At 35.9% G+C, this 20,140-nt stretch overlaps 1 protein-coding gene across 1 annotated transcript in view; it reads left to right on the top strand.

The window, feature by feature from the left end:
- The window catches only part of MAN2A1 (mannosidase alpha class 2A member 1), a 115,984-nt gene extending 96,121 nt beyond the window's left edge, over positions 1-19,863 (top strand). Inside the window, exons 20-22 of the mRNA XM_086769882.1 lie at positions 10,804-10,998; positions 15,871-15,981; positions 16,895-19,863. Coding sequence (XP_086626008.1) covers positions 10,804-10,998; positions 15,871-15,981; positions 16,895-17,047 — 459 coding nt within the window. The 3' untranslated portion in view covers positions 17,048-19,863. The remainder of the gene's footprint in view (positions 1-10,803; positions 10,999-15,870; positions 15,982-16,894) is intronic.
- Positions 19,864-20,140: the final 277 nt, after the last annotated feature.

Consider the following 20,140-nt stretch of genomic DNA (forward strand, 5'->3'; position numbering starts at 1 on the left):
CTTTCACTATTTCTCACACAAATACTTGCAGTGTCTGCTTTCTCTCTCACAGTTCAACATATGACTGGGCTACTATTGTGGAAGTATCTTCTTTTTTTTCTTTCTATTTTTTTTCTTTTTTCTTTTTGTATTGAGGAAACTTTTAAAAAAATTACTAATTAGTGAGACTTCTGCTTCTTAACAAAGTTAACTGAATCTGGATGAAGGTTGACAAATTATTTTGGATGAATGAGTGGAAAGAGTAAACATCTTATAAGTTTAATTTTCTTAGGAAATAAGATTTAAGTGGAAATATTTGGATGCCAGGTGTAGAAACTTTTTCACTTCATTATAATTTTGGGAAAGTTCAGACTATTTTTTTGTGAGGGTTTTTTTGACTTGCACAGGTCATCTCAGTTTGCCATTTTCTGTATTATTCTTTTGAATAACTCTTCAATTTTCTTCCAGTTCTTTGCACTTTCTCTTTCCTTTTTTTCCTATCATTTTTTGAGGAGGACAAAAGTAGTTCATCTTCATACTGAGGCAGTAGAATCATGATGACAGCACAGAGTATATTTTAAAATCATAACATTGCTAAAGATGAGAGGTTGTATACTGAGCTGCTAATGAATATGCAGATAAATTGGAATTAATTCTGGTTTATAATGGATGTCATTAACCACTGTGAGAGGATGATAATATCAAGCTTAAAACTAATTTCCCCCACTTAATGATTGACAGTGGTTTTTTTTTCAGGTTGTACATGTCATTATAATTTTCTAGTTCCTCATCCTGTATAACACAGGCAGCGTATTAACTGCATTTATCAGTGTGGTGTGCAAATATCTGAACTTACTTGAAAGAGGCTATCTTGAGTTCTGCAGCAGTCTAGCTTTGACAACAAGGAGCATCACACAGCTTAATCTACATTTGCAAGAAGAAGCCTGCAGAGAGATCTGTACTGCCACACAAAACTTCTCTAGTATGCAGGGTAATTTGTGTTGTATTAAATTAGAATGTGAAGGTGGTAAGTAAGAATTATTGAACCTGGAAATCTATATTTACATTAGTAAATAATTTGAAACAACAGGAGCAGATAAAATCAGTGCCATAATACTTGCATTGGCATTGTGTGCAGATTTGGTATTTTCCATAGAATCATAAAATAACTGACTAAAAGATATCCCTGGAAGTCTTCTAGTCCAGTCCCTGCTGAAAGCATTCCTGTCAGAACAGACTTTAAAAACTGTCCAAAGGATTAATCATCCATTCAGACTGTAATAGAGATGTGAAAAATTACAGCATATTTGGTGCATACCTCCAAGGGAGCTTCTTGGTTGCTTCTTTCTAAAAGAAAGCTAGTCAGTGCACACTGAGACTCCTCAGCAAACTAGCACAGTACCTGGTTGAGTTTGATTTCAGAATGGCACTGCTGCTTCAAACCAAGACACTGCTTTGAAAAATAGTTTAAGGTTCCCTCAATTAGAACAAAGGCAACCTAAACAGCTCTGGGACTATCTGGTTAGTGAAATGTTTACATGTGTCTGGGATACCAGTCAGACATCAGCTCAGTGGAACAACAATATATTTCCCTTTTCTTATTAAAATCCTCTTCCTTTCCTCCATAAGAAGAAGGGACAGTTACCTGCTGCAGTCAAAAATCTTTGAGGCGTTTTGGGTACCTGTGTTCCAGCATCTGCGTTCCAGCATCTACCTTCCTTACCCCTAACCCTTCCTGCTGAGCTTATAACGGCTTTAAATAGCTGCAGAGTAAGCTTTTAAGGGCAGTTTGTTCTTAAATACTTTGGCAGGGACTTGAAAAGAAGGGGAATAAAGATATGGGGGAGTGGGCGCAGTCAAAGAGGTGCTGTTGGCCCAACTGATACAGTGTACACAATCCCCAAGAGCCAGGAAAGATGTTTTAAGGAAATGTTATCTTTCTGGTATAATATCTGCAATTTGCGTTTGCTATATTGAGTGTTCTAGCATTTTACTTTTCAAAATTCATCTGAACATCGGAAACATATTCTGATTCGTGTAACTGTTTCAGATACGTTAAAGTAAGGAAGGGTAGTAGTCCCCTTTCTGTTTTGTTAAATGTACAAACATATTTTTTAGTGCATTGTTACTCAGAAGGTAGTTGTTATAATAGTTTAAAAATAACCCTGTGAGAAAAATTATGAAGAAATTATATGCAGTTTATATATGTAATCGACTGCAGTGAGACTCATACACTGACCCTAATTTTGTTGTCAAGCTCAATTTTATTATTGACTTGAGCAACCCTGGAAGCTACAGGAGGGAGAGAGTTTTCATCACTTGGCATCTTTGCCAGTACAAATTTTTCCTAAAATGTATTCCAAAATGTTTCATTCTGTCTTTTCTAAAACACAATTCTGAAGAACAGGATTTTTTTCTGCTCTTTGGGAAACTTCCCTGGAAAAGGAGAGTCTGTGAAGAGTAGGATGTACAATTCTTTAATTAAAATAAATGTGTATCACTTTGGTATAATTGCTGTGGACTTTTGATTATGACAATATCAGGCAAAAGTTTCTTTTAATTTAGATCTCCAAAATGCTTTTTTCCTTCCCCAACTCCAACCTAAACACTGTATTTTAATGGCAGAACAAAGTAACTTCTCCACACTCCTCCCAGGCTTAACTTTTTTTCCAGCTGTCTCTACCTCCTTCCCCTCCCTGAGCGGCACAGGGAGGAAAATAGGAATGGAGGTTACAGTCAGTTCATCACTTGTCTTTTCCGCTGCTCCTTCCTCCATGGGGGAAGAACTCCTCACATTCCTCCCTTGCTCCATCGTGGTGTCCCTCCCACGGGCAGTCCTTCGTGAACTGCTCCAGCACAGGTCTTTTTTCCGCAGGGTGGTATGCGTAGTATTCAAGCTTGGTCTCTCCACTTTTAGCCCATATAATTCACCGAAGCAGGATGGTAGACCTCTTTAAGGTCTTTTCTGAGCTAGTGCAATTTGAGGTCTTAAATTTAAACCTTTCTGCATCACTACTTCTAAGAAGGCCTACTCGTTCCTACTACAAGCTCTGGCAGCGAGGCAGAATCCTTCTTAAAAAAGGGAGAAAGGCTGCAAGTCTGACTTCTTCTGTTCTCAAGTGAAATAACTCTCAAGGCATAATCTCCTTGCACATGGAACAAGCAGTTCCCATCAGCAGCAAGAACTTCACATGAGCAGCAGGCTTCCAGTGGAGATAGCCTCTCTGAAAGACAAAAATTAGGAGATATCATTCTGTGGTTTCTGTTTTTAGCATCGGTTTGATGACCTACTTCCTTGTTGAAGCAGAACTCCAGAAGATTTCAGATCACTGTGTTCTGCGATCATCAAGAGCAGGATAAGCTCTTCCAAGTCAACTGAAAACAAAATCTAGCACTGTGTCCCTCCACAACTCTGGCATGGGTTATTTATTTAGAGATTAAGTCCCTCCTTCTTTCTCCTGCACCATTCAGTACAAACATTGTAAGAAGAGTTAGAAGAGAAGAAATAAAATTGATGGAAGAGGCTATTACTTTATAACAAAAATAATAACAAATATTACTTTATAACAAAATACTTTTATTGTTGAGAAAAGCACATCATACTGTATATCTACTTTTGCGATCCCTTTCATCCAGCTACACTGATGGCTGCATATTCGTTAACTTCTGTAATTATGGTGGTGTGCTTATGGTGGGTCATGGTGACTAGTTACTTGCTTTGCTCTATGCACTCATCTGTAGACCAGCGAGCAGCTGTTCTTCAAGTGACCTGCTTATAGAACATGACTGCTATTATGGCATCTGATTAAAGACTAACTGAATTAAAGGCAAGGACCTGCATGTGGCTGCCAGTTGCTGGCAAGACACGTATTTTATGTATGTGCATGTAAACTGCTGGCAAACTTCAAGCTGACTTGAAGATTAGGGGGCCAGCACCTGGAAGGATGTGAAGTCCGAGCTGGTGAATGGTTAAGAGGCCTAAGGTCCAGGCCTGCATATCAGACAGACACTGATACCAGTCCACACTGATTTTGGGGGGGTCAGTGCTTGTTGAGTGTACTTGTGAATCGAGAAAGTGAGGATCTTTGACTAGTGAACCTCAGACCTGATCAGTTGGAGGGCACAATCAGGTTCAGATTGTCTGTTCTGCTTGTGTTACCTAAGTGCTCTGTGTTTATGTGAGTGCCGGTAAAGGTGCTGCTCTTTGCTTACTTGTATGGCTGGCTGTGTGTGGTGTGTGCATGCCTATTGGGAATACATGTTCTGCCTTTCTCCTGCCTGGTCTTGGAGGAGCAGAATCACAGCAGGCTCCCGTCTGTCAACCTAGGATGAGAGGGGAGTCCCCTGGTCTTAGAAATTACCAAATTTTGCTCTATGATACTGGAAAGAACTCCTCCTGTGGGTCCAAATTTCCCTTGATTTAGTTACCTGCAGCAGTTCCAGGTTTCCTCACCTGCAGTCTCAGTGAAAGGTAAGACTCCCCAGGCGGTGGAGAAACTCCATAGTGATTTTAGAGTCACTCTGAACGAACTCACAGCATCCTAGATATTTTACAATGCTTCAGAATTTTCATTTGTTCTGTAATCAGCCTCCAGGGACTCCTTTCACCTAGTGTGGCAGAAACGCATTTCCAGTGTAACAGTCTCCAAGTGAATTGATGGAAAATTAACCATTCCCTGAGGTAAAGAATTAATCAGTTTTTGTCAGTTCAGTTGAGTTCTCCTTTGCTGGTCACTTCCGTAGCTGTCAGAAAAAACAGAAACATTCCAGATCATGGTTCTCAATAAAAAACTTGAAACGTAATACCGAAAGAATTTATGCTTTGATGTGCAAAACTGTGATGTAACTGATGAATATCAGTGCTGACAAAAATGTGTGGGTGAGCAATTCGGACAGATCCAATCCTTATATTTTTCAGGATTTTTGCCTCCAGGATTTCAGGAAAAACTGATGATATATAGTATAGTAGTATAGTATGATATATAGTATATAAGTATAGCAGAAAATAATCTAGCATCAGTATTCTTGTTTATAGTCTTTCAGGATAGATTTCAGGATAGCTGCCTGTTCAGTACTCATTTGTGGCTGTTATTTATCCAGGCCTCCCCAGAAGTCTTAATTATAGAGGACCTGCTTTTTTTACAGAGATTACCTGAGGATTGTTTGCTGAAGATTCTTGTGCAGCTTTGAGATCTTAAGTGTTCTGAATCCCACCGCTCTGAGAAGATTTTCCTATTGCCTTATTTGATAGTGTTTTCTTGACATGTGGTTACATCAGCATTGCATTCTTGGGCACTGAGAAGGAATTATTCACCTCAGAAGAATTCCTCCAGTTTTCATCAGGGACTAATGGCTATTTAATCTGAATTTCTCTTCCAGGTTGGGAGTTTTAGGGCAAGGTATATGCAAGAATGTTGTGCAATTTTCTCACTCTCTTCCTGTTTACAGACATCTCCTTCCTCAAGTGAGGACCAGTCTATATAGTTAAGGATTCAAGATGTTTGCATTTGGGAAGAATGTATGTAATGTTAAAGCCAAGGCATCTGTCCTTACCTGTCACTTATTTTTGTCATGTGTTGTAAAACTGCATATTCACATAGTCAGGGATATTGTCTGCCATTATATTTCCCATTTATAAGCAAGCTAGCACAGTATTATCCAGCCGGTTTCTAATGTAGAAAGAGCATCTCATCAAACATGCAGATGGATTGTCAGTCTTTGCAGTATACAGACAGAAACAAATTTTTCTTTCTGTATTTGTCTTTGGGAAGCTTTAGATTCTTTTGCTGACCATCTCAGTTCCTGTCAGTTGCTAGCTTACAATTGAAAGATTTTTAATAATATTGTTTCCCTGTGTTTTGGGACCAGAGATGCTCTGAAGAGTCTTTTTACTCCACAGATTAGATTTTCCAGTCCAGAGACGTTCTTCTTTGAAGAATGCTGACAGTTAGTTTTCTGAACCTGTGACAGAGAAAGTTGATAAAAATTGTTTCCTCACAAAACATGAAAGAGAATGAGAAACTTTTTCTTTCCAGGAATAGTCCTGGTGGTTCAATATCAGACGATTTTGGTCTGCATCCCTTAATTTAGCAGGCCCAGAATTCTGTCCGTTTCTAGATTTTGTTTGAATGCACTGACATCCAAAATCATTTTGCTTCCACATTTCAGCATGTTTGATCAGGTAGTTTGGATTTTGGTGGGGTTTTGGAGTTACAATTAAATTTCTTTCCTGACTAGGGTTGTTCAGAGAACAATCTAGAGGAGGAGTAAACAGTCAGGATTTGTGGTCTGATATTCTGTCTACCTCAGTTGCCTTTCCATACTTCATATTTTAGACTACTTGTCTGTGTTGAAGAGTTCATTGTTTCTCTGTTAGCTCGACTGAAGTCCAGTTATCAACTGCTTCAGCTTTACTTTCTTCTCTACTGTATTTTCCATTTCTTTCTTCCGTTCAATTACTAAATTAATTCTGAAGAGTCTAGTTAGTGTTTTTTCTCTCCAATTAAGGACCTCAGTTCCTCAACTTGAGCCCTTACCAGAAAACCCTTGGAGTCTTTTCTTAGTCTGCTCCATCCTCTGTTTATCAATAAAGTAGCCCATTTCTGATGTAAGGGCGCTTTTTGTGGATGAAGCCATTTTTAGAACTTGCTGCAAATTGTAACCAAAGGTTATACTGGAGTTCCATTTGGTTGATTAGTTTTCCTCAAAACTAAAATTAAGAATTATTCACCTTACTTTTCATTACAAGGAAGGATCCTATGAGAGGATTTGTGTACATCTGTTGCACACTCATTCAAGGGGTTGTATTTCAAGACAAACAGTTTCCATTTGGGTAACTGTATATGAATGTGCTGTAAGGTGGTTTTAAAAGTCAGCATTTGTTTTAATTAAGTCAGCACTCAGCTATATCAGTGGCATTTGTCAGAATCTTGTCAGTATGTAATGTTTGTAAGGCTGCCAGTGGAGCTCCATTCACCCTTTGAATGCTAAACACTGTCGCTGAAGTTGAGGAAATAATGCTGCTTTTGAGAGACCAGTACTTCAATTAGATGGAGACTGTGGGACTATGTCTTCTGACTTAGCATCAGCAGGGTACTGCTGAAAGCCACGCGCATAGTCAGTGTGCGGATAGATCAACTGCTCTTCCAAATGCATTGTCTACATGCAAACATTTCCCATCTCTTCCCAGAGTCCTGTTTAAATTTTGGATTACTAGGTTGAGAGGGCAAAAAGATGTACTCATGTCCTTTCATGACTGTGAGGTACCTAGGGAATAGTGGGATTTGAAGTGTCCCTTCTGGGTCTTCTGTGATAGCATTATCTTCACGGTGTTTGCAGAACCCTTTTTCCCTTGGTGTCCTGGCAGCTTTTGACACCTGCTGTACTCTCCATTTCCATTGCTATTGCATAGATTCACTGGATGGCTGTACTTGTTCTGTTGGTGCAGTCATCCAAAATGAACCGTTGTTCCAGGTGTGGGAATACAAAATCCAAGATACAATCTCCACCTAAATCTTAATGCAGCTTTTCAAAGTTTCAAAGTGGATAATGCTTAAGTAAAATGCTTATGCCTATGTCAGAATGTCTAAACTAGAGGAAGCAAAAATTAGCTAAGTTGAATCAGCTCTGGTGTTAGCGTTTGCCAGAGTCCTTCAAATGTGTGTTTCTCTGCAATCCTCAGTTACTTCCATAGTCTAAGAATTTAGGAGCCACTTTTTATGGTTCTGCTATGGATTATCTGAGAATTTTGCCTCGTTACGCATTAATAGTAAATTATTCTCTCTTACCTACATTCTTCAAAGTTTCCAGTGTCTTCCATCTTTCCTGGTTTTTCAACTGCAATATACATTACTGCATCTTTATATTAAAAAATATCTTTTTTGTTCACATTACTTCTGTTAGCCTTGGAGAAGACTTTGAAGGGTTATGCCCTAGGAGACTGATCTGCCCTGTGCTATCTATTTCTAGACAAGGCTGAGGATTTATCTGGCATTTTTACCATGTGGGTTTTTTTATGTTCATCAGCCAGTATACAAACTTGCGTCCCTTTTTTTCCTGTTGTTCTGATCTCTGGCATTTGGGTAAGGTTTTGACCCATGGGTTTCATATCTGTGTTTATGTACACAGTGTTTTTCAGTATGTGGAACGGAAGCTTTCAAAACATTTCGACTCGTCATCTCAAATGACCTTGGTGGCATTTTCTGAGGAACATCTGTTTCTGAAATTATGAGCACATCTAAATGAGTTCTAATTGTTTTCAGCAAACACTGTACTTCCAGACATGAAGTTGCACTTAGTAGAATAATTTTTCAGTCACTCTTCCCTTAACAAACTGTGGCCCTTCTCCAAGTAACTATTTGGGATGTCTTACAGTAAGAATTTGCATGTAGATAAAACATTCTTTAAAAAAAAAAAAAGGTTGTTTCTGTGAAGTCTCACCCTTCTTCCTCTTTCCAGCTCCTTGGAGTCCCTTAAAACTGAGAAATCTGGGTTGAGGGGAACTGTGTTGGATATGGGGCATGCAATTCTTACTTCAGCATATTTGTAGTGTGCGTTAGCAATGTTTGAAAGTAGAGGAGGAAATGACTGAACCTGAATTCTGTGGGTAGAGCATGCATGTAGTCACTTGAACTGAAGACTTTTGGCTTTAGTTGTACTTAGAGCAAGCTTGCTCGTACTTTAATTGAAAAAGAAGAAAATAATAACAAGGAAGTTTGCCAGTGATGTGAACTATGCAAAGTAATAAAAAAAAATCAAGGCTAACAGGAATTGGAGGACTCAAGACTGATTAAGCATGCAGTAAAGTGGAAGATGGAATTCAATGTAAATAAATGTAGTGAGGCACATGAAGGAGCAATCCTCTACAATTATCAACTATTACCATTTTTAGAAAGTAATTTAGGGGTCATAATAGATCTTGTCCTGGTTTTGGCAGGGATGGAGTTAATTTTCCTCTCAGTAGCTGGTGTGTTTTGGATTTCGAGTGTGAAGAATGTTGATAAACACCCTGATGGTACAAGTTGTTGTGAATGAAACCAGGGACACTGTCTGGCTTTCCATGTCTCGCTTATGTGCAGATGCAGGAAGCTGGGAGAAAGACAGACAGAATAATTGACCCAAACTGGCCAAAGAGAGCATTCCATGCCATAAACGTCATGCTCAGTATATATGGCCAGAGCGGGTATCTGCCTTCCTGGCATCCGTCTTTCTCCCTCGTTTGCTGGCTTTGTTCCCTCTACCTTGCCGGCTCCCTTTTGCTCCTTTGCTTGCCGCTCGGTTTTGTTTCTGTGATCGCTGCTTGGGACGGGCTGTATCGGTTGCTGGGACATCGGGTGGTGAGAAAATGTATGTTGTTCACTTTGTATATTTTAATGTCCTTATATTCTGTTAGTATTGTAGTTTTCCCTTTTTATTTTAGTAAATTGTCTTCATCTCAACCCACGAGTTCTCCTTCCTTCCCAATTCTCTCCCCCATCCCACTGGAGAGGGGGAGGGTGAGCAAGAAACTGTGTGGTAATTCAGGCTAAACCATCACAGATCTGTAAAAATATTAGTATCAATGCTTAGTAGATACCAAAGAGGCAAACAGTGTTAGTCATTACTAAGAAAAGCACCAAGAATAAAACAGAAATCATCATCTTGCATCAATTCAGCTCTGGCATATTTTCAATTGCTACACTGCCAGATGTACTTAATGCTACTGCAGAGGTATAAATAAATATGCGTACATGCATATGCACTGCAAACCAGAAATTACTGTCATGGTTGTCCGTTATACACTAATAAATAATCCTCCCCTTTAGTTTAAGTATCTTCTATTTATTTTTCATTTCCATGTTTTCAGCCTATCATAAAATACAAATTTAATATATCAGTGCTTAAGATACTATCTTTTCAGTAAACTTTCTGCAAAGTTTTTGCTAAAAATCACTTACTTAACCAGATAAATCCCTGGTTGTTTAAAGTTAAGTATGCAAGGGAAAATAAGAGCAAAATAAGTTTTCATGCTATTTTGCCTTATCTTCACTGACATACTAAAACAGAAATTGCCTTTGTAAAGTTTCCTTGTTTTATTTTCTGGCTTCTATGGAGCTTTAACTAGCTGTTATGACTTCATCATATTGGGATTGTAACACAGCTTCTGCAGCTGTGTAAAAGCATTGCAAATACAAAGTTTGGGAAAGTACAAAACTTGTGAAATCTTGGGAGAGAGTCCCTTCAGTTCCTGCTGGCATGACGTTAAAATAAAACTGCTGAAAGAAATCTTTTGCATTGCAGACCAATGAAAACTTGGTAGTTGGAATTTCTTACAGCAAACGGTTTTAAGAAGTTAGATTGAAAAAGAAAGAGGGCTATAAGATACAATTTAGGTGAATCTGAAAAAAGTACATAAGAAATACAGAACAGAAAATCTATGCAGAAAAGGAAGCCTGCAAAAGACTAGCTGGCTGTCAGTATTTGGACAGTAGATACTGAATAGATAGGAGCAACCTGCAAATGTAATAGCTATTTTCTTTCTCTAAACTACATTGTTTACACATCAAGGGCTAACAGAGAAAACTGTGGAGTTGTGTAAAAGGAGGTGTCATCTAATGATCATTTTGAAAGATGTACTAATGATTTGGCAAAACCAGGAAGTATACCTAGCACTAGAAGAGAATTAGTGGATGATCAGAAGTTTCCAAAAGTAATTAAATGGACAGTCTATAAATTAAAATTTTCTGTTAAATTAATGGAATCATATATAAAGTAAGTGGGTTTTACAATTTGGACAGGATGTTATATTAACTTGATTTTACAAAAATTTTCTGTTGTATTTTGCAGAACGAAGAAAAGGCGTCAGTCAGTTTTCCCTCACTTCTTAGCCATATGACTTCTTCTTTCTTGAATCATCCTGTAATTCCAATGACAATATATGCAGATTCAGGTGTCCCAGAGATGCTAAATACTTTTTCTCCACTCATGTCATCCATGCCTTGTGACATGCATATAGTCAATCTGAGGACAATTCAATCAAAGGTAAGGCCAAGCCACTATTTTTATGAGCACACGTATGATATAGCTTATTAATATAGCCTAATCAAATACTAGGAGAGTAAATTGTGGGGAATGGTTTATATGATATGATAAACTCATGATGACTAATGTTTGTTAATTCTGCAAGAATTAGAGTGTTGTGTCTGAGTAATGTGAAAAAAAGGAATTGTGTTTTCACAAAATAGTAATGTGCATAGTGCATTATTCTAGAGAGGGCACATTTCAATGCATTTCCAAAGTTTAAGAGCAGAAGAGTTCTTTGGCCTCTTCTATATTAAGAAGAATTAAATTTAAGATCATTAGATTTTGTTCTGAGTACAAGCATTTGTAGTTTTAATAAACCATATACTTTTAAATCCTTCTAATAACATTTGGAAGACTGAAAGAAAATGTACTACATCTTAACATCCATAGGAATAAATTGTTAAAATAATTTTAAGCTTAACTCCAAGACCTATTTTAATTATTCTAACATCAACTTAGAATTCTTGGATCCTGTGAAGCTGTTCTCTGGTTGGTTTACAACAAAAAGCACCACTCCCCTGCCCAAAATAACATTTTAAAAAACCCAAACAAAAAACCTGTTCTGTACTTAATTTTTTTTTTTTAACTTGCAAAGGAACTTACACAATTGTAACCACCATATTTCAATTTTCTGTTTCATAAACTATAGAAGTAGAACTGTTTGTGCATCTTTCTTCTGTCAGTTCTTCTATAAATTCTTTCCAGATTTCCCTGGAAACCTTTTGAAATGTGGGTATATTAACTTCATGCTGCATTGCAGTATCACTCACTAGTGCTTTTACCGTAGATGAAATTGCTTTTTAATTCTGCCATACTTAGATACTTACAAACTACAGTTGTCCCTTCTCCCTTAGAGTCCCTGTGGAGCCTGAGGTACAACTGCTTTATAACCTCAGATTATATTCATAATATCTGCAAAACTTGCTATTAGCTCCTGCTTTGTCATAGTTCATCATTTTTAGTCTTAATCCTTATTTTAAAACTAAAGGAATTAGTTTACTTTCTCACACTTTCTCTATTAGTCATTCAATTGCATGTACACTCCTTCGCCTGCGACTGCTTCTTATTTCAAGTTTCAAAGTGGAACAATTCTTGATTGTGCTGGTCTTACGCCTTTGAAGAGTTAGGATGAAACTTTGTATTCAATTAAATCTTAATGTGAAGTGTATGTTCCACACTTCACTGTAAATTTTTTTCATTTACTTCAGGCAGGTCAGCAATACCTGTTTGCTGCAACATGTCAAGTTCAGGAGCAGATTTTCATGAATGTGCTCCCTCTCCCTTTTTGAGGCCCAGACTTCCTCCCCTTATTTGTATCATGGCCACGAAAGCTGTGAAATGGAAGGCTGACTCTGCTTTTTTGAGTTGACTGTTACTACTCATAGGTGATTTTATCTGTGTTGTGCCAGCCCCACTATCCCAGTTGGTATAAGATTGTTTGGGGTTATGTTCTCTTAGCTTTCCACAACGGTATATTTCAAGGATTCCTTGATTGACAGCTCTTGAGCTTGCAGTGGTACTTTGAGCATTTCAGAGTGAAAGTTATCAGTAGTCATAGGATAGAAGCACTATCATAGTAAGTACAGAACAGTTTTTCCCTACAGCAGAAATGGTGCTATGCCTTGCAAATGATTTCTTGCATGCCAAAATGGCCTTTTTAAAACTCCCATCACGTTCTGCTTGCTTTCTCTGTCTTCTGAGAATTTGAATGACAAGTGTCATAATTCTAGCTAATTGACACAATACAATTTTTTTTCCAGAAATGCAGACAACTACTCCATTGCTTTAACTGATTTTCAATAAATGATATCACTACAATTTCACATAAAAGGGTAGAAAAATTAAAATAAAATATTTTTAAGACTAAAGGTAGAAATCAGAATGCATTAAAATGCATTAAAGCATAAATGAGAAAAAAATGTAAGGAAATCCATAATTTTCATTTAAACTGTGCTTCTTTCAGTGGGAAGATTATTGCTATTGTTGTAAGATATGTGATCTTGTCATGGAAGTGCCCAATGCCTTAGGAGTAGGAAATTGAAATAAATTTTTAATGAAACTCTGTTTTTTAAGTTGTTTGACACAAATTTTACCTACTGTAAATAGACTGAGCCTCAAGATTAAAAAACTGAGTACATTTGTCCCTTTAAGTATAAAATACATATTTTTGTCATCTTGCTTGGACTATTCAATTCATGTCTGTTAGCTTACAGTAATCAGATTTAAGAAAGTGTTTAAATAGTGTTTTTTCTTTCTCATCAAAATTTTAACAGCATTGCCCTGAGATACTGCTTATGAGAGAGCCTCACAATTTTTTTTTTTTTTTCCATCTAGAAGTGTGATGTGAGAACCTCATTTTATGTCTCAGAGATCAAAATCAAATCAAACTTCAGCAGCTTTTCCAAGAATGTAAGCCAGAGATTTGATAGTACAGTAGCTAGGGAATATTTGTCGTATAACAATGCTGTGAAGTTTTACAAGATTAAGGATGTTGTTGTTTGTTGAAAATTGAGAAATTTGTTGCAGGTTTTAATGTAGTTAGCATGATCTTGTTTAGAAGGAGTATTTGATGTAAGTTAGGTTCATCCTTGCTCAGACACTCCTTAGGCTTGCATACGCTTTATCTAATTTACCTAGAGGTGATGTAAGAAGTAAGTTAAAGTAGATGTGGAGGCTGGGCAACTTACTCAGTCTTACAGCTGCTTTGATGGTAGGTTAGAACAGCTTAATTTATTACACAGGGATGTTGTGTGCATGGTAAATCCTGGGAATTCTAAAAGATTGACTTCTATATCATAGATACTGATATTTACCAAAACTCTTTTCCTGAAGGTGTCATTAATTGTTTATTACCTTTCTGTTTTAAATCTTTTGAACCTTAATTAAGATAATATTTAATTTTTAAAACTCAAGAGATGAAATGTTCATACTGTCATTTGAAGTGCACTAATGTATTTGTTACACAGATTACTACAAGATAATTCCATTGTAATAGGGAAAGTGTTAATACCCATTACTGGCTTGCATTTTAACATCGATTTTACCCCAATGAAAGTCATGCTTTTGCAGAATTTTAATATTTCACTAATCTGATATTTAGGCAGACGGTATTATTTTGTGTGCATAAAAAGATCTACTTACAAGTACAAAAGACAGCGAAAACCAAGTCAGGTATTTCACAGTTGGAAATGGAAAATAATTTTGCCGCATCGTCATTACCACCCTACTTAATGTAGAAAGTGGTAGTACTGTTCCAATAAGCAGTGTAAGAACTTTTTCTACCATCAATGACACTAAGCAAACTTGTTTGAATATGCTGACTGTAAACACCATCCATTAATTAAAACCCTGATTTTAGGTGGTTACAAGCTTGTTCGTGAGTGTCTTCTCGTACTGAATTTTATTCATTGTTTGTAAACTGTGCAAAGTTTTTACCAGTCAGTGTTTTACTGCAGTGTCTCCTTTCAATTCCAAATACTGTTGAATAAATTTTTACTGTTTTAAATGAGAAACTTGGAAAACACTAAGTTTATTGGTTTAGCTTTTTTTTTTTTTATTATTATCCGAATGAGTACTTATTACTATGATTTTGTCATACGGTAAAGCTTTATCATGCTGGATTTCAAAGAAGCTGGTTCAAGCTGATCCAAGAGCTCCTTTATTAGGACACAGTTGTTTTGGATTGAAGCCTATTAGATTAAGACCTCTCAGGTTTGTTACACCTTCAAGAGCTAAAGCATCACAAAATGCCTAATGCTTGTTGGCATGGGTTTCTCCAAGCGCATAGATAGCTTACTGAGGTACAAGAAATGAACATAACTCATAGCAGAGACTTTTGGGAAAAAGCACCAGTACAAAAAGAAGTAAACCAGAAGTAAAATAGAGAAAAATAGCCTAAAGAGCTGCCTGACTGTGGATAGAACCATCTTTTTTATGCCCTTGTTATGTATGTAATAAGATGAAGAGTTGAAGAATGTGAAACAACAAAAATAAATAAATAAATGCATCATGGAAAATAAATTACTTAGGTGAGTGTAGCAATACAGCAAAGAGCTTGCATCATGAAGGGCATCTTGTCATGTGGCACTCGTGGTGTGAAGATAACTTGTGTGCACATTCATCTATAATGTGAAGAATTTCTTTTCTGTTACTCTTGCTGTACAAGAGTGGTTTCCTACATGTTAATGTAAAAAAAAAAAAAGTGATTTAGTCCAAACTAGGAAGTTGAGATAGTGGGTTACTCTTGACTTCCTCTTTGATGCCTACTGAGGCTCAAGAGTCCCTCAGGTATGTATAGATATGTCTTATCTATAATCATAAAAATTTTGATATTTGTGTTTTAGTGTATGGTTTCGTGTACACCTTAAGCTGAGTTAGATTTTAGAGGGCAGCTTTGCAAAATGAAAGCTTGATGGAACATAGTCACGGTGAGTATTTAAAACTGGCTGTTATCATTAGCATATGATTTCTAGGGATGGTTTTTTTTGTTTTGTTTTGCCATATCGTTTTTCTGGGAAGCCAATTAATACAACTGTGACAGCTGAACTTAAATTCTGAGTCTATACATGTGCATCTATTGAGCTTTGTACTTGTTGGTTAACAACTTACGTTTCCATTCTGTAGTACTTCTTATGTCTAAACTCTCTTTGCTGTTTAGTTCTTTCTATGTTTAGTCTTGCAAACATTAAAAGAAACATGACTGTTCAATCTAGGCTGAACATTATTTAAGGCATAAGTGGCTCTAACACTGTGAGGTAATGATGATTTTATGAGGTCTTAAAATGTCTTTCTGCTACTTTCTAAGTAATTTTTTATTTTGTTTATTTGTAGGTAGATATTGAGCCATCTGATGAAGCTGCTCTGATTCTTCACAGAAAGGGATTTGACTGTAGATTTTCAAACAGAGATATGGGTCTACTCTGTTCCACTACTCAGGGAAAGGTATGCTGACATTTCTTACCTGCAGAAACATGGATATTTAAGTCAAATTATAGGTATTTATTTCTAGGTATTTATTTCTCAAGAGTTATGCTTTCAGGATAATAATGTTTATCTTGAAAGCTGCTTTCCATTTGATAAAGATTTGCAGGTGTGTGGGAATAACCATGTGACCATCAAGAAGTAAACATCTAGGTTGGTTTTAATCTCACTAACTTCCTGTAAATGTTATTTTCATGTAACAGGGATGAGTATTTCTCGATAATTTTTAATACTGTTTTAGAACTTTACTGAGTAAAATAGTCAGAATACATATTCTGAAGTGTATATTTTTAATATTATTAACATATCCACAAATTATGTGACTGTTACTTTGAAAACTGTTGCATATTATAGCACGTCCTTTGTCTACCCATGCTCATGTTCATGACCTACACCATTTACAAGTATCTGAGTGGTTTGCAATTGCTGTAGAATTGACATGATACATGAAATTGTGAAATATAAATTATACAACTTTATTCTGCAGGTTACAGATGGACTGGATGGTTATGAATCTGTAGAAATGTTATTAAATCTTGAAATAGGTTTGATATTTTCTTTAAGCAGACAATAAAGTGTTGTTTTGTTTCAAAATATGGAGTTTTAATTCAGATATTTCCAGCCAGTTTTTTAATAATTTATTTAACTTACTGTCTTTAAAATGTGGCAAGTGAACGCTGCCCAAAAAGATCTAATTTAGTGTATAGCATCTGAGACATGGTGCTCTAAAAATATTCATAGTCTTTGGTGTAAGTATTGCTGTGCTGTTATTTGTAAGGGGATGTATCATTTGGATCATTGTTAGAGATTAGGCTAAAGTCAATTTTAAGATAAATACTGTATTTTCTAAATATATATATTTTTTTTTTCCTAGATAAAGGTGCATAAACTCTTTAACAAATTCAGAGTGGAAAGTCTTACACCTGCATCTTTATCTTTGATGCATTCACCTCCAGATGCCAGAAATATAAGTGAAATAAGTATGAGTTCTATGGAGATAAATACGTTCCGGATTCGGCTAAGATGAGATCTGGCTTTAATACTCAGATAGAGAAGAGGAATCTACAATTATGTCTCCTCTAAGTTTCACGTGCAATAAGAAGCACATTATTGTTATTCCAGCTTCTGGATACTGTGAGAAAAACATGCGTTCTATATTTTTTTTGACCAACACAGTGAAAAGCCATGTTGCAAGCAACTTTTTTTTTTTTTCCATAAAATAGTAACATCAGTATAAGTTAATGCAACAAGTGAAGAAATTTCTAAGGATGTTAACCTCTCAACAGATGAAATCTCAGGTTAAATACTAACTAATGATGTTTCTGGTGTTTTAATTTTCCTAAAGAGGGGATTGGATTTTAAACAGCCTTCTTTGCTGATCCTTCATGAATTTATGTACAAATAATTCAGTGTAGAAAATCCTAATGCAGCTTGGAAATAAAATGGAATAAAATGTTCTTGTGTAGTAGCTAATGTCCAAATATTTACAATCATTTATATAAATTACAATAATCTCAATTTATTCCACAATTAATTTCAATTTATTCAACACAAAGGGGATTATTAATTGTGGTAAAATGAAAGCCTGCAGTACTTCTGATAAGTGATGGTAGATTTTAATACTTCTGCCATTCACCTGAGTTATGTAAATAGGAAAACGTTAACCTACAAAATAATTTTGCAATGGAAATGTTTAATAAAATTCCCATTTTGTTACTTGACACACTGGGATATGTGCAATTATTCCATTAGCATGTATGATGAGAAATGTCCATAGTGATCATGAATACAAGACTTTTTATAAAACTCATTTAGATACTGATGCTCTCTGAAATGAGTTTTCTATTTCAAGATTACCATATCAAGATAAATGTGCCTTATTTTTTGATATGTCTTGTTACAATTTTGGTGTCTCTGTTAATGTTTTTGGAGGAAAAGTAGTTTATATAATACTGAAGCTGTGTATCTCCTCTTTGACAATGCTGGCCACACTCTGATCTATGTCCTCCTGCACTAAGTTTTGTGCTATCTTATTCTGAACATTTTGACTATTTGAATGTATTAAAATGATGTCATAACATGAAACAGAAAAAAAAAAAAGAATTGCTGTAAAATCTAAATTCAGCTGCTTTCAAGGAATTTGCAGCTTCCTGCAGAGAGTCAATAGTAAGCAAGACATAGTTTGCAGATGCGTCAAAATATGAGCTTGCATGTCGCAGACTGTGGTGACCTGTTAATTCAGAATCACGTGCCTGTATTTTCAACATTTTTCAAACTTGCAACCTCACTTACATTGCCAGTGTTCACATTACTGAAGAATGGAATTGCTTTATTTTCACATATTAAGTAATTAATATTTAGTGCTGAAGCCATTCAAGTGTGGAAAATATTTCCCTAAGTAGAGCTGCTGTTTACAGTTAATACACATAAACATGCACTTGAATATGATTCCATTTCTTAGTCTTCATTTATCTTCATAACTCTTTCTTCTATATCTTGCTTATGCTTTAGTTTCCACGCATCATTGCTTATCTTTAATACTAATGCATGAAAAATCATTGTAACTGGTAAAAAGATGTGCTATTTTCTAACTCTAATATTGCGTACTGTATTTAATTGCATCATTGTTGTTCCACAGTGTATCAAAGTATATCATGTAGCTACAGGCTATCTTAAAAGAAAATGAAAGTGAAATTTTTATTTCATACATTGTCACAGGTTGGATCTCTGTTGAGATTGTGTAGATTTCCCTACTTAATTCAATCTACTGTGTGTTTTATAGTTAATGGAATACTTAGTAGAATCTGGTGCAAGTTGTATCAAGAATATAAGAACCAGTAACCACAAATGGAGGAATCAGATGGATCCAATAAATGGATGTTTTCATGCAATAAACATGTACTGTAACTTTTCTTAGCTGTAGTATTTGAAAATACTATTTTTTTGTTGGAACTCAAAGCTTGGTAGACTTCCCAGCAGAAGTGTCTCATAACATTTATTTTGTTGCGTATTCAGAATTAAAATGCTTCAGAGACTTCTATGCGTTCTGTGCAAGAGAGCTTTCAAAATACTATTTCAGTTTTGTTAGGCAGAAAAATAAAATTTTGATGCAATAAAGTTTTAAAGTATTTTGCCTGTTGGAATTGCTTCCGAAAGATTTTTCATATAGCATTTGATCTTTTATTTTATCATCAGCTGTACAATCATGATGCCTGAATCTTCCTTAACCAGCAGTTTTAATCTGTGTTGCTTTATTTTGCTTTTTTTTTTTTTGTGTAACAAAAGAACAGCTTTCAATTTGAGATCCTTTCCTGAAATCCTTAACTAAGTCAAAACTCCAGTCTAAATCTGATAATAAATTTTACTTTAATTGGTTCAGAGTGTGACTGTTGATGGGTTTGGGGATATATATATTTTTTTTTTGACAGCTCTTAAGGAATTCTTACACTGTGTTTTTGTTATGTTGGATATTTCAATTAAGTTCTTGTTTCTTCTGTGCATTGTACATCTACTGTTTTCTTTTTTTTCCTGTTTCCTTAGCTGCTGGGTTTATAACTACTGGTTAAGAGAAGCAAGCATCCTTACCTTCCGGTATGGTTTTAAAGACAATGCTCTGTAAGAAATGTTTGAAAACTTTGTAATTACTTTCCATGCCAGAGTTGTACCTGTGCTGAACTTTTTTTTTTTACATTCCTTTATCTTAAATGTCTTTGATTTACTTGCTCATATTGTCTGAAACAAACTGATTTCAACTGAAGGTTTTTGATATTTTCTCTTGGAAGGTTTTATATCTTATGGGGATATGTAAAATAAGATCTCTAATAAAAGATAATGTTATTGGGAGTTGTGGTCAGTGTCATTAATGCCTTAGCCACAGCTGATTTAACAAACAAAAAAAACCCCCCAAATCAGCAAGCATGCCTTCTTTGAGTAGATTGGTGTGTTGGTAGCTTTTGGGAATGACAATGATCTATAGTGAGATGAACTACTGATTGAAGATGCAATCTGTTTCATAGTTGCCAAACAGAGGATAGGTGCTAACTTCAGACACGTAACTGTGTGATTGCACAGTGTGGGAAGGGCAGCTCTTCTTTCACAAAAGAAACCTTGCACTGAGTTA

Source organism: Chlamydotis macqueenii, chromosome Z (assembly GCF_036417535.1).
Source record: "Chlamydotis macqueenii isolate bChlMac1 chromosome Z, bChlMac1.mat, whole genome shotgun sequence".
NCBI classification, from domain to species: domain Eukaryota; kingdom Metazoa; phylum Chordata; class Aves; order Otidiformes; family Otididae; genus Chlamydotis; species Chlamydotis macqueenii.